The 13,547-nt window shown below is 39.8% G+C and overlaps 1 protein-coding gene across 1 annotated transcript in view; it reads left to right on the plus strand.

The window, feature by feature from the left end:
* LOC109465580 (fibrillin-1-like) overlaps nucleotides 1-13,547 on the plus strand; it is a 39,051-nt gene that overhangs the window by 18,777 nt on the left and 6,727 nt on the right. Inside the window, exons 19-29 of the mRNA XM_019762936.1 lie at nucleotides 939-1,061; nucleotides 1,553-1,675; nucleotides 1,884-2,006; nucleotides 2,786-2,908; nucleotides 3,942-4,133; nucleotides 4,709-4,831; nucleotides 5,494-5,616; nucleotides 8,959-9,084; nucleotides 10,407-10,577; nucleotides 11,434-11,607; nucleotides 13,386-13,544. Coding sequence (XP_019618495.1) covers nucleotides 939-1,061; nucleotides 1,553-1,675; nucleotides 1,884-2,006; nucleotides 2,786-2,908; nucleotides 3,942-4,133; nucleotides 4,709-4,831; nucleotides 5,494-5,616; nucleotides 8,959-9,084; nucleotides 10,407-10,577; nucleotides 11,434-11,607; nucleotides 13,386-13,544 — 1,560 coding nt within the window. The remainder of the gene's footprint in view (nucleotides 1-938; nucleotides 1,062-1,552; nucleotides 1,676-1,883; nucleotides 2,007-2,785; nucleotides 2,909-3,941; nucleotides 4,134-4,708; nucleotides 4,832-5,493; nucleotides 5,617-8,958; nucleotides 9,085-10,406; nucleotides 10,578-11,433; nucleotides 11,608-13,385; nucleotides 13,545-13,547) is intronic.

Consider the following 13,547-nt stretch of genomic DNA (forward strand, 5'->3'; position numbering starts at 1 on the left):
CCCTAGGCGTTTTTAAATTATTGTGATACAGGCTTTTAGAATGGTTTTATTTGAGTTTTTTGGCTGTGTTATAGCAAATGTATTACTGTGTTAGTCTGCCTTGTTTACCACGTTTGGGCATGAGTCATCAGAATGGAATGCAGGGCATCAACCAATAGGCATGCAGCTTTCCTCTATACTTCTTGCTGATTGGCTGTTGGGATTTAACTTGATTAACACTTGCACAGAAGCATTTCCATACTGACAGTATGTCTGTATTCAAGTGTTTTGGTAGGTATTTCAAGCTTTCCTGCTCCAGCATTGGAATGCCGGGCATGGACGTTTTTTATTTTATTTTGAAAATCAACAGTTTGCATTATGCAATTAAAAATCCTAACCAATAAAGTAGGGAATAGCTATCCAACTGTTGTTTTAGTTGTATTTTACTTCATATTATAGTTATATCAATGTAAATCATTGTTTTCCCTTGTGTTTCCCATTCTTTCCCTGCCATGTCGTAAAATGTGGTGAACCCATCGCTGTATTTGCTCCAAAGCAAATATTGGCCTTTCTAGTTTACATATATTTTATGGCATGTTATCCACACCTAAAGCCCACTAAGTTGTATTTAACTATGCTTGTTTTCTTTAGTAATATGTGAATAAGCAATTATGTTTCTACAAATTCATTTACAAGCGTGTGAATGATCGTAAATGTTTAAGAAAATGTTTGCGTTCCAGACAAAAAAACGTTTTTGTCATATTGATCCAAGTTGGATGCTTGTTGCTTTATGGAGATGAATCCATGATAAATAGATAAACACATACATACAGATATAAGTATTACGTTTAGGTTTAAGTTTAGAGTCTCATTTGCTTACGTCACGCAATACACACGTCCAGCAAACGTCTTGATATTTTTTTTCATTCCCTGCACAATGATTTGCCTTTGTTTTGCAGACATCAACGAGTGTAACGACGACAATGGTGGATGTGATCAGAACTGTGCGAACAATGTCGGCAGTTTTGAATGTTCTTGCGATGTCGGCTATACCTTGAACCTCGACGGACTTGCCTGTGATGGTGAGTCGCAATTGTTTTGTCATGTTACCCTTAAGCTCAAACCGATTCACAACAACGCCATACTTGTTTTGTTTTGTTTTCTACAGAAGAAGAAGAACTTTATTGTACGACAATTGTACAGGAACATTGTATGGCAAATAGGTAACAATAAGTAGCATATATATAAATAGATAGGTATAGAATAAACTTAGGTATAGAAACAACTTATATATAGAAAAGAAATAATCAAAAGTTAGCATAGGCTTTACAATCAGGCGGAGTTGTTTTAAGGGTACATGTGACAGCAAATCGATATTCTTTCTAATAACAAAACAGTCTTTTATGTATTTACCTATTTTTGCATTGTGTGGGCTGTTGCATTTAAATATATAATCAAATCTATCTGTAGCAATTGTAGTCTTTTGAAATCTGTCGTATTTGAAGTGAGAATTTATAAAATTTACATACTAGTATACATGTAGTATAGGGCTTGACGGGTTTATTTCTTTCAGATGTGGACGAATGTTTAACAGACAATGGTGGATGTGATCAGAACTGTACAAACACTGACGGCAGTTTTGAATGTTCTTGTGGTGACGGCTACACCTTGAATGTTGACGGCTTGAACTGTGATGGTGAGTCTCTCTTTTCTACCTCCATGGTCTCTCTGACAAAAAACGTTTTTGTCATTGATTCAAGTTGGATGCTTGTTGGTTTACGGAAATGAATCATAAATAGATAAACACATACAGATATAAGTATTACGTTTAGGAAGTATTGAATTTCTGTTTTTTTTTTTAAATAGCACAGAGCGTGCCATAAGTTGAAGATCATTTTTTTCAGATATCAATGAATGTGACACCGACAATGGTGGATGTGATCAGAACTGTACGAACACTGTCGGCAGTTTTGTATGTTCTTGCGATGACGGCTATGCCTTGAATGTCGACGGCTTGAACTGTGATGGTGAGTCCAATTGCAAAGTTTAAGTCAAAATAGTGTTTTGTGATGATAGCGTCTATTTCAGTATATTATAAAGTGATGTTTGTATCTAAGAATGGACCATCTGCTTCTGTAATGTATAGATAACTAAAGGCATAAATAGACGACTGCATTACTGAAACAGAACATTTTGAGGCTTACATATATTTCTTTTGTTCCCATGAAAATTATATAACGCATATATAAACAAGTAAAATCTGAGATTTTATACCTCCGGGCTTTTTATTGTATATTCTTATATAGGGTTTTAAACAAAGAATTTATCGAGACCGGACACCCCTCTGTGTGAGGGGTCATATACGTGGACCAGACCGAGAATAGCTTAAACACGCGAAAGGTCAACGCTCGCGACCATTTTCACGCTCAAAGGGGTGTTATGGGGCCAACAAAAGGCACCATTTTCACGCCCGAAAACACATAGACAATAAAAAAAAGAACGTGCATAATCTACAGCCCAATAGCAAAACATACACCGAGTCTCAAAAGAATCCGTCCACCCAAACGCGAGAAACAGATGCGAACATGAAAATCAAAATCTCTCACAAAACCCTTCCGCGGAAGGATGTCTCCTCCCCCGGAGGTAATAATCATAGTTATATGAGTTGATGAACGTCAAACATGCAGGTAATGAAGTGCACAAAAACAGTTACTCACTGGATAGATTTTATCTCTCCAATTGCCTTCAAGTTGGTAACTTTTCTTGATTAAAAGTTTTTGTGATTATGAGTTTTATTTCTCTTTAGATATCGACGAATGTGCAACTGACAACGGTGGATGTAATCAGACCTGTACAAACAATGTCGGCAGTTTTGTATGTTCCTGTATTAACGGCTATACCTTGAATGTTGACGGCTTGGCCTGTGATGGTGAGTCCGATTTACTTCTTTCACATCTTACTCCAGAATAGACTCTGTAAATACTGTAACATGAATAGAATAGAAGATGAACAACACTTTATTTTAGACTGTACTTTATATTCTAATGAAAGATTTGTCCTTTTTAATCATATCAAAGAGAAGTTACCATACTTTGAACACCTAGTGCAAAGGATAAATTTATATTTTTTATGCGTCTAGACAAACCCTGTATCACAAACATGATCTGCTCCCACATTTTCCACTGTACAAAAAAGCGAGAAGAAGTTGACCTCTCTATATTAGCTCAGTGACTAGAACACTTTGTATTAGCCTAGTATAGTACCTTTGTATGTACCATATGTATGTATGTCTAAGTCAAGTAGTGCATCTCTTGTCTCCAATTTTCTATATACGTTTATTATGAGTCTGTTACGTCTTGACCTGTACCTAGCCCGTCGTGGCATGAATGTACAATAAAGGTATTTCAATTTCAATAAAAATATATGTGGGTCACATACTTTATACTGTCTTCCTCTATTTATGAAAATAATACACGGCATTACAAAATTTTAAGCACAGTTGGCGTCTTTAGATGTCAACCATTGATAATGTTATTGGATGCGAGCACGAAAGTTTATTTTCTGAACAAAATATAATATATCCGTAAATAATTTCATCAGGTTGGTAAACGACTGAATAGCAAAGTTCTTTATATCACAACCATTTATTTTTCAAGCCGACGTTTCGATGACCTTCTGTCATCTTTATCAGGGCAATACTGACTGGTTTGCTGTGCACTGACACTAGATGTTACTTGGTTTTGTATGAACTATGTAACACCTTTAGTGCACTATGCACCAAGTAACATCTAGTGTTAGTGCACAGTAAGCCAGCTGCAGTCAGAATTGCCCTGATGAAGATGACAGAAGGTCATCAAAACGTCGGCTTGAAAAATAAATGGTTGTGATAGAAAGAACTTTGCTATTCAAAATATAATATAATATAGAGCATAAAAGAGTTCTAAGCATAAGTTTATTTCCAGATATCGACGAATGTGACACCGACAATGGCGGATGTGCGCAAACGTGTACAAACACTGATGGCAGTTTTGAATGCTCTTGTAACACCGGCTATACCTTGAATGTTGACGGCTTGGCATGTGACGGTGAGTCCGATTTACTTCTTTCACATATTATTATCAATGTCTTAAACGTCGATGGCATGTCCTGTGATGGTAAGTCGCATCTATCAATACTAGGCATGCGTCAGATGACTTCACATGCTACCCACCCTTTCGGTAACCTACACAGTTTGAATGTGAATTCTAGAATAATTCTATTATTATTGCAATAAATAGATGAATAAATAAATAGGTTGACTGTAAATCGACTTGTTTGTTTGGAGGCGCAGTAGTGTTTAAATCAATAGACTTGTTTGTTTGGAGGCGCAGTAGTGTTTAACTTTTTTAAAACTTTTATTTATTTATTTCTTCCCCAAACATACATTGACAGGGAAATACACACAATACATGTCTATCTACCCTGAATTACGTAGGTTTGTTACAAAACATTGTGCTTACTATATGTGCTGAATATCACATGTGCATGAGACTGACAAAAATGCATAATATAATAACAAACGCTAAACAAAGATCCGAGCTCACAGGCTGATGGTTGGGCTAGGAAATAGAGTTATTATAAAGTCTGACTGCAGTGTGCAGGAATGACTTCTCAATAGTGTCTCTTTGCTCTCAAGAAAATATGTTCTAGCTCTTGACAGAATCTTAATAAGTACTATTTTTTTCTTCAGATATTAACGAGTGCGGCAGTGACAATGGTGGATGTGCGCATAACTGTACGAACACTGACGGCAGTTTTGAATGTTCCTGTGATGAAGGCTATACCTTGAATGGCGACGGCTTGGCCTGTGATGGTGAGTCTCATTTGTTATCTCCATGAAAAATGGAGGTATTATTTTTGGCGTGTCTGTGTGTCTGTCTGTCTGTGTGTGTGTGTGTGTGTCTGTGTGTGTGTTTGTGTTTCCGCACATTTGTAGTCAGCATAACTTCATAACGCCTTTATGGATTGTGATGATATTTGGTACCCTGGTAAGTCCTAAGAAGACGAAGGGTAAGGTCAAATATTGACCTCCTGGTGGATGACCTTGGTACTGCAGCAGAAGTTACTTTAAGGTTAACACCACTATGCATATATTATGTTAATGTAGAGGTCATTTGCATAATTAATGAGGACATGTTGAAATGAACTATGACAAAGGAGAGGAATTTTGCACTAAGAATATTGTCATTTGAATTTGGAAAACCATAGATTAAACTAGATTATGCTAATTACGACCTTATTTCCATAGTCATTGAGACAAATAAAAACATTTACAAAAACTCACATTTCATGGAGGTATGGGATCTCCGAATTCTTGTTTACATATGGTTAATGGCACGCTATCCACACCTAAAGCCCACTAAGTTGTATTTAACTATGCTTGTTTTCTTTTGTAATATGTGAATAAGCAATTATGTTTCTACAAATTCCTTTACAAGAGTGTGAATGGTTAAGAAAATGTTGATTTTTTTTCAGATGTCAACGAGTGCGAGAGTGACAATGGTGGCTGTGCGCATAACTGTACGAACACTGTCGGCAGTTTTGTATGTTCCTGCGATGACGGCTATACCTTGAATGACGACGGCTTGGCATGTGATGGTGAGTTCATTTGCATTTCAGTTTTTGCATTTGCGTTTTGCTAAAAGGTGTTTAGCCATTCTACCCATAGTTTCAGTAAACTAATTTGTATCAAAGCAGGAATCTCGTTGTTTTGTTGAACAATGAAATACATTATAACTAGAGTTAGAGGAACACATGCCTTCGCCATGCAAAGAAGTGTTTTTAAGTGTTAGTATTTTAGCCCATTGACTTATTATGTTATGATGGTGTAGTCCTGTCCAGTAACTCCTTGAAGCTTTCTTGAGATTATCCTTCTATCCAAGCCCCTTACTTCATTGTGCAGGGCATTAGGCTCACGTTTTTTTTATTGAAACATATAATGACAAGACGCGGTGGCGACACACTCCAGTTACACTTATATTCATGTCGCCACCAGACAATACATAATACATACGACAAGCAAAGCACAGATTAAAATATTGAAATTGAATACAATAATAAATCGATGAACAAATGAAACTGATATATATAAATGCTGACAGGATTGATCGATAAACTATGTTACAAAAACGATTTGATTCCAACAGAAATACCTGTACATGTTGTAATATTTGGATATTGTACGTTGTTGAGCGAAAAGAAGAGCCTCTTAAAAGTAAATGTACCAGAATATCATCAGAAATCTGCCACATTGCTTTGTCACACTTGGATCACAGCACACATACATGTTCTAGGGACAAACAGACTCTGTCCTGACATCAAATAATTTACTTCTGCTAATTAGAATTTGATTACAACTTCAGACATCTTTTATACTCAACTAGGTATTGTTCCTACCTTGCTTACGTTTCGATGTCTATCAGACACCTTCCTCAGAGCTTCTGACTGGAGTACTGCTTCTCGTCGCTATATGTAGCTAATGTAGGTGGCGCTTTTGAGGCGAGAACACAATCCCAATCGTGGCTAAGTTTGTATCTCCCCTCGTCCCGGTTCTTTTATACACCGGATACGCCTGTATATGGTCCGGCTATACGGTCCGTTACTGCCGACCCTTTCTCTTCTGTTAATTAGTGATGTCGCTTATGAGAATGAGCGTACTTTACTGCATCAGTGAGGGCCCATGTTTAGTAGAGATGAGTCTGGAACCAAATGTAAAGAAGGGTTTTTCTTGGGAAATGTTGTTGTTTTGGAGTTGGATGTTTTAGGTAAGGGTTGTAGTATTTTTATTTTGTTGACAAAAAAACAGACTTTCGGTTGTTTGTGTTGTCTAAGAAGAGATAGGTTTTCATGCGGTCATCAGCTGTCCGGAGGGGTGGGGCAGTTCTCAATGTTACGTTAGGGGAGAATTCTCACCCGCATGGTTCTGCGTATGCTGTATACGATTTTTGTTGTCTAAATGGAGACTTTAGAGGTTGGACTACCCTGCCAATGTGTGTTTTTTAAGGTCTAAAACTCTGAGGTATATGACTTTTGACCACGTTGTTCTGACGACATGATTCCAATATATTTACATAGGAAAGCCAGTTACTAGGCTGTGCCCTAAATCAACTGGTATGATTCATGCAAATGAGGCTCTTATTTGCGAAATCAATGAGTACCCCTCCGTTCCGTTTTTGTCTTCTCTTCTGTTGTTCTACTTTGTTGAATGTCCAGTTGGTGAGTGAGAGTGCGATGCCGAGTCTCCAGTTCTTTTTTCCTGATTTTCTGTGACTACTGTGTTACAACTGTCCGGCAAGGTGCGGATGACTCCTATTTTTTGTTGTAGTGGTTGGTAGAACTGAAAGTTGAGGTACTGGTCCGTCTGCGTGCTCTTTCTATACACCAGTAGTTTGACCGTGCCACCACCTCCACCCCCTTCCGCACTAGGAGAGTGCCTGGGAATGGTAGTGTTCCACAGTTACCTAAGCACGTCGGCAGAACGTACTGCACCTGCGCGAAACCCGTAATGTATTGTACATAGCATTTCGGCAGAATGTCTCATATAAGGTTGTATTCGCTCATATAAGGTCAGCATTTCGACAGTAGTTTCCAAATGTTATGTCGGAAATAATATCCTCTGCAACAGGCAAAATTCTGATGCAACGTTGACCAAAAACCCAACGAAAACGCGAAAATACGGGGTTCTGGGCAGACGCAGTACGTTCTGCCGACGTGCTAGTTACCTAAAACCTGTATATGGCTGGCTCTTGTCATGTGATTATCACATCAAGTCACGTGACAAGAGAACTCCAAGACGAGATCTGAATCGGGTTGATGAAGAGACAGAGTACGTCTCGAAAGCTCCCCAGCATAGCTGAACTTTTGTTGTGTGTTTAATTATAAATATTTTGTCAAAAGTAGTGTTCCATCCTTTTCCTCTTCATGAGTGAACTGTATACTATGTATACCAGTATACGAATGTTGTTGAGATGGTCTGTAAGTTCTCGCTGGACTCTCGCTGGACTTTCTTTACAACTTCTATGACATCGTCCACGTGTCTTTTCCATGGTTTTCCATTTCGGTCTGCAGGTGCTGTTTCCATTACCGCCACTCATCCAACCGCTTCTCAAGTTATGCATACACATACAATCAACAGATGCACAAAAAGCTGTTGGAACTTGACCTACGCTTCCACAATAGCTACTCACATACCAAATATCAAAAAGATCCATCCACGACTTCTTGGGTTATGACGTTGACCTACGACATACAGACTCACACCACAGCTGCTCCACTTACCGAAATCCTACAGTTCTGACAAAGGTAAATATCATCATCATCATCATCTCTCCTATAGCTAAAGCCTTGGTCACAACCCGCCGTAGGTGCTTTTTGTCCGTACGTTTTTTGGGAGGCTACGTCTGCTACGTTTTTTCTGAAAACGTGGAGAAGGAGTGGCGTCGATGCACGTCACTCGCACTGTTGCGCAAGGTGTGAGAGTGTGGTCTGCACGCCAAGTCTGGCCGCGAGCGGTTGCGTGCATCGTACGTTGCGCAAGTGGTAAGAGAGTTGTACTTGCTTACAACGTACGATCTCTGTTCGATTGCAACTTTACCGTAAGGAGGCCGTACTCACACGGCACGGATGCCCTGCGTTTGCCCAAGTTTTTGCACGTAGACAGCAAGCAGAAGCACGTATGGCGGGTTGTGACCGAGGCTTAAGTCAGCCATTGGGGTAGCAGGATGGTTGGCAAATATAGAATAGAAAATTTCATTGTTCACAACGGTTACCACTTGTTTAACAAGATTTTTCATCGTAACACCTAGCTGCACTCCATAGTGAACCGATCATAATTGCTCTGATGAAGATCATCGAAATGTCGGCTCTTCTTATTCATTCACAAACCTGATGAAATTATTCACGAATATAAATGGATTAATTTTAACAATGTCTTTTTTTCAGATGTCAATGAATGTGACACCAACAACGGTGGATGTGATCAGACCTGTACGAACACTGAGGGAAGCTTTGAATGTTCGTGCACGATGGTTGGTTACGTCTTGAATGCTGACGGCTTCCTCTGCGATCGTGAGTTGCATATATTACTAGTACATAGTTTTGTAATGGTTCTTTGGGCACCCCATGTTTACTAGAATCATCACCACAAAATATATTTCTTTGTTACGGATGTCACTTTTAAAATCATTATACTGTGCTTTTTACCATGGAAATGTAGGATTTTTCCGTTTGTCTGTCTCTGTGTGTGTCTGTGTTTCTGAATACCGTGGGCCACTTCAAGTAATACTTATGGATGGCTTCAGCGCATTAAGTTTCGCCAGATTTTCGGAAAGAAAAACAAAAAAATTCTATTGCCCTCTGGCAGTCGTCAATATGCCGTAAATGGGCAAAGCTGTCTGTTGCCATGCTGAAAAGTGGATGGCAGATAAATGTTAAGAGAGGAGACAAGGCTTTGATATCGATTTAATGTTTTGTCTTTTACTTCGATACAGTGATGTATTTCATTCCCTTTATATGTGATGATGGCTGTGTATATGTGATGTTCCCACTAAATCAAAACCATTTGCACAACGTTTGAAAACTTTTATGTTTCAAAGTTGTTTCACTGAGAAATGCATGTTGTAATAGTTGTCAGTATAAGCTTAGCACAAAGCTTAATTTGCATAATTATGTAATTTGAATTGAGAAAACCATAGATAAAATAAATTATGCTACATACATTCATCCCATTTCCATGATCAATGAGACAAAAACTAGAAAGACTCTTACTATTTTCATGTCGGTATGAGATCTCCGAATTCTTGTTTTGAATGTACTTGGACTGAACTTACATGGATGAAATGTGGATAATTAATTATGCACTGTGCAGCAATGTCACTTAACCATTATAAAGAGAGTGATTTGGGGGCTCCAGGTTCCCCATGCATCTACTTTGAGTCGAAAACTCATACTACCTTAAACTTCCTGACTTAACGTTCTCATGATTTTCCTGAAACTTAGGAATGAAATTACAAATTTATGCACGAGGAAAATGATACTCGAGCAACTGGATAAAGTTTGAAAACTGTTAGTATCCACTACTTCGTCAGTGAATTGTGATTTAATTCCATCCCATACCTGCCACGCAGGTACAGTAGACTGCTACTACATACCCCCCCCTTGTTATTTTGTATCTTGACCCATGGTTCGTGAGTATTATCTGTCATTCTCTGACCTTGAAGCACCAAAGACGAAAAGCAACTTAAAATGTCAGACAGTTTTCAAAATCTATCCAGTTGCTTGGGCCTGTTTCCTTGTGTATCTAATTATATGGATGTCCAACCATCGACGTGTCAATCATTATATGCTGAATAAATCACGAATAATAATTTATATTTGTCATTTTTATACAGTTGATGGACAATGGTCAGCCTGGGGTGAGTGGTCAGCATGTAGCGAGTCATGTGGCGATGGGACACAGATGAGGAGCCGCAGCTGTGACGACCCTGAGCCGGTCAATGCCGGTGCCTACTGCGTAGGACATGGCAACGAGACCCAGTCCTGCAACGAAGGGGCCTGTGCAGGTATACGACTGTTTGACCTTACTTTTCCTCACTCACTCACTCACTCACTCACTAACTCACTCACTCACTCACTCACTCACTCACTCACTCACTCACTCACTCACTCACGAGGTCTTCCACTGCTGGCGGTCTGCTGCCAGTCTGGCCATCTGGTTGGCTGTTAGACTGGTCCACTCCTTAAATCCGTGACCGACGGGGACGTCGCCGCGGCCGTGCGCCTTCCACCTTTTTCTGAAGAACTGTATGTGACAGTGTGCCTTTGGCCCTAGACACATGTCCGAACCACTGTAGTTTTTCCTTCTAAACTGTGGCTAGGAAGCTGTCGAGGTGTAAATGCGTTCCATGACCTTTCCTACCCTAAGCAATTATCCGCAAAACATGTCAAATATTTATGTATGTATGTATGTATGTATGTATGTATGTTTGTATGTATGTATGTATGTATGTATGCGATGTATGTCACATAGTGAAAGAACACTTGTCAGATCATTGTTATTTAGGAAGACGGAGTTTCTTTAAGCCCCTGTCACACATTCAGTACCTTCCTCCTACCCTCTACCAGGCTTGGGGAGGCGGCTGGAAAGAGTAGAAATGGGCCAAACAGAGAGACAAGCATGCCAAGGGAGTTTGTCCGTTGAGAGAACAGACAAACGTGTTGAAACATTCGGCTGGTGCACCCGAGCAGTAGCCGACCTTATACGGAACACCAGCCAACCATAGCCAACCGTGCCGACCTACTCATAACCATGGTTGGGGGGGGGGGGTGCTGCAATGTTCGGGAGGACATATGTGTGAAAGGGCGTTTTGTTGGTAATACTTTCCTGTTGATTTGCCTTACTGCCTTCTTTTCGTGCAGTTGACGGACAGTGGTCTGCGTGGTTGTCCTGGTCGAGCTGCAGTACCACGTGCGGAGATGGTACACAGATCCGCACACGCTACTGTGACAACCCGTGGCCTGCAAACGGAGGGGAGAACTGCCTGGGGGAAGATGCGGAGGAGTCTCAATCATGCAACAACGGAGATTGTCCAGGTAACGTTCATCATCATCATCATCATTCATCCTCCGAAGAGGTGGAGCATACAAAGTTAGATCTCCAGAACTTTCTGTCCTTCATCGCAGAGATAAGTTTCAGGCCCTGCTAGCCTGTTTCAGTTTCTATAAGTTTCTTAAGTGTTACATTTGGCCGTCCAACTCAGGGTTCCAGAGTAGAAACGTTATTCACTACGTACAACATGACCGGCCAAGCTTAGTCGTCGACATTTAACTACTGTAGTTACATTTGGTAACGAACCATATAACTGTTCATTAGTAGTATGTTTCCACCATGGTGTATTGAAAACTACTAGCAACATCTTCGTGTATGGCCCGTTTAGTTTTCTAGAATGTGACATATTCATGACCCATGATTCTGACCCATACAAAAGAATTGTTTCAATACATGCCTTAAACACTTTGATCTTAGTTTGTTTTCTAATGGGCGCTTTCCAAATCTTATGTAATGAGTGAAGAGCACTCCATGCCTGTGCAATCCGCACAGGTAACTTTGACAGATGAAATGCAAGGAGGATATTGAAGACGAATTCCACTTCATGATGTCATGTCCAACATATGAAGAAAACAGACAAAAGTTGATACAATCCATAGCTTCCAAAACTAATGTTACGCTACCTCACTCAAAATCAGATATCTTTGTCCTACTCAGATATCAGTGTACGTTGGAAAATTCATATCTGAATCACTACAAAAGCGACACCATTTTGTAAATAGCTGATATATCCCTTGAATTACAGAATGTAATAATACTCTTCCTAAGAAAACACAATAGATTAGCTTTAGTATCATTATAGACTAGCTCTTTAGAATTATATTTTAGTACTAGTTTGTGTATGTACCATTGTTGTTTCTTTGCCATACATTGTACCAGCTACAGTTGTTGAGCAATTAAGCTGATTTGATTTGATATCTTACATTAACTACGATTCAGATCAATCGCAAAAGTACTAGTACGTTGGAAGGATGATCTGTTGCTAAAACATCTGTTCCAAATTAAACCCATCAAATGTACAGGTCACTTTAGGTGGCCCGAGGCAAAATGGACCTTCAATAGTCGACTAACTCATCTAGCAAAATACATGTCTCATCCTTATTTCTACCATCTTCAGCCTGCCCGCATTTGTCCATGTATATATACCATTTCCCACTGAGACTTCACGTATTAGAAATATGACACTCGTTGTGGAATGGGCTAGCGTTTTTTCTAAGTCTTTTCTAAGGACAGAAGTAGAAGATCGTTTCGTCAGGCCACACCGACTTAATTTTATGGATGACATCCTCTGAAGACCCCCAAAATAGTGTGCGCGGGCGAATAAAATAAAAATCCGGCCAAAAATAAAAATGCTACTAAACCACAGGAAGGCAAAGGCAAAGCTGGTATTGTGAATTTGCGGCAGAACTGTGGCAGAACATAGCGACGTATACGACAAGCCAGCACATGCTGTTTTTTTCGGATTTATGAATCGACACTGTACGTATGTACTGATGTCTTGAGTCGTGGAGCTTTGGTAGCCTGGGTGCCATCCTCCAGAGTTACCACCGGCTCTGTATTGTTGCTAACTACCATGGACTACCCAGGCCAGAGCCTCGGATGACGTGATCCTTTCTTTTTTTTTAAACATGTAAAAAATCAATGCGAGCGCGGATGTGATCCATAAAATTAAGACGGTGTGGCCTTATATAACGTTACAAACGTGTACAGTTTACTTACTATTCATAGATAACTATTTGACACATGAAATTGTCTGTTCCAGTTAATGGGGAATGGAGTGGCTGGAGCGGGTGGTCAGACTGCAGCACTACCTGTGGGAACGGTGTTCAGGAGCGCATGCGCACCTGTGATACCCCAGCCCCGGCCAATGGCGGTCTCGACTGTGTTGGTCTCTCAACTGAACAACAGCAATGTGACAGCGGCG

The sequence above is a fragment of the Branchiostoma belcheri genome, unplaced genomic scaffold (assembly GCF_001625305.1).
Source record: "Branchiostoma belcheri isolate BF01 breed outbred unplaced genomic scaffold, Haploidv18h27 scaffold153, whole genome shotgun sequence".
In the NCBI taxonomy this organism is placed as follows: domain Eukaryota; kingdom Metazoa; phylum Chordata; class Leptocardii; order Amphioxiformes; family Branchiostomatidae; genus Branchiostoma; species Branchiostoma belcheri.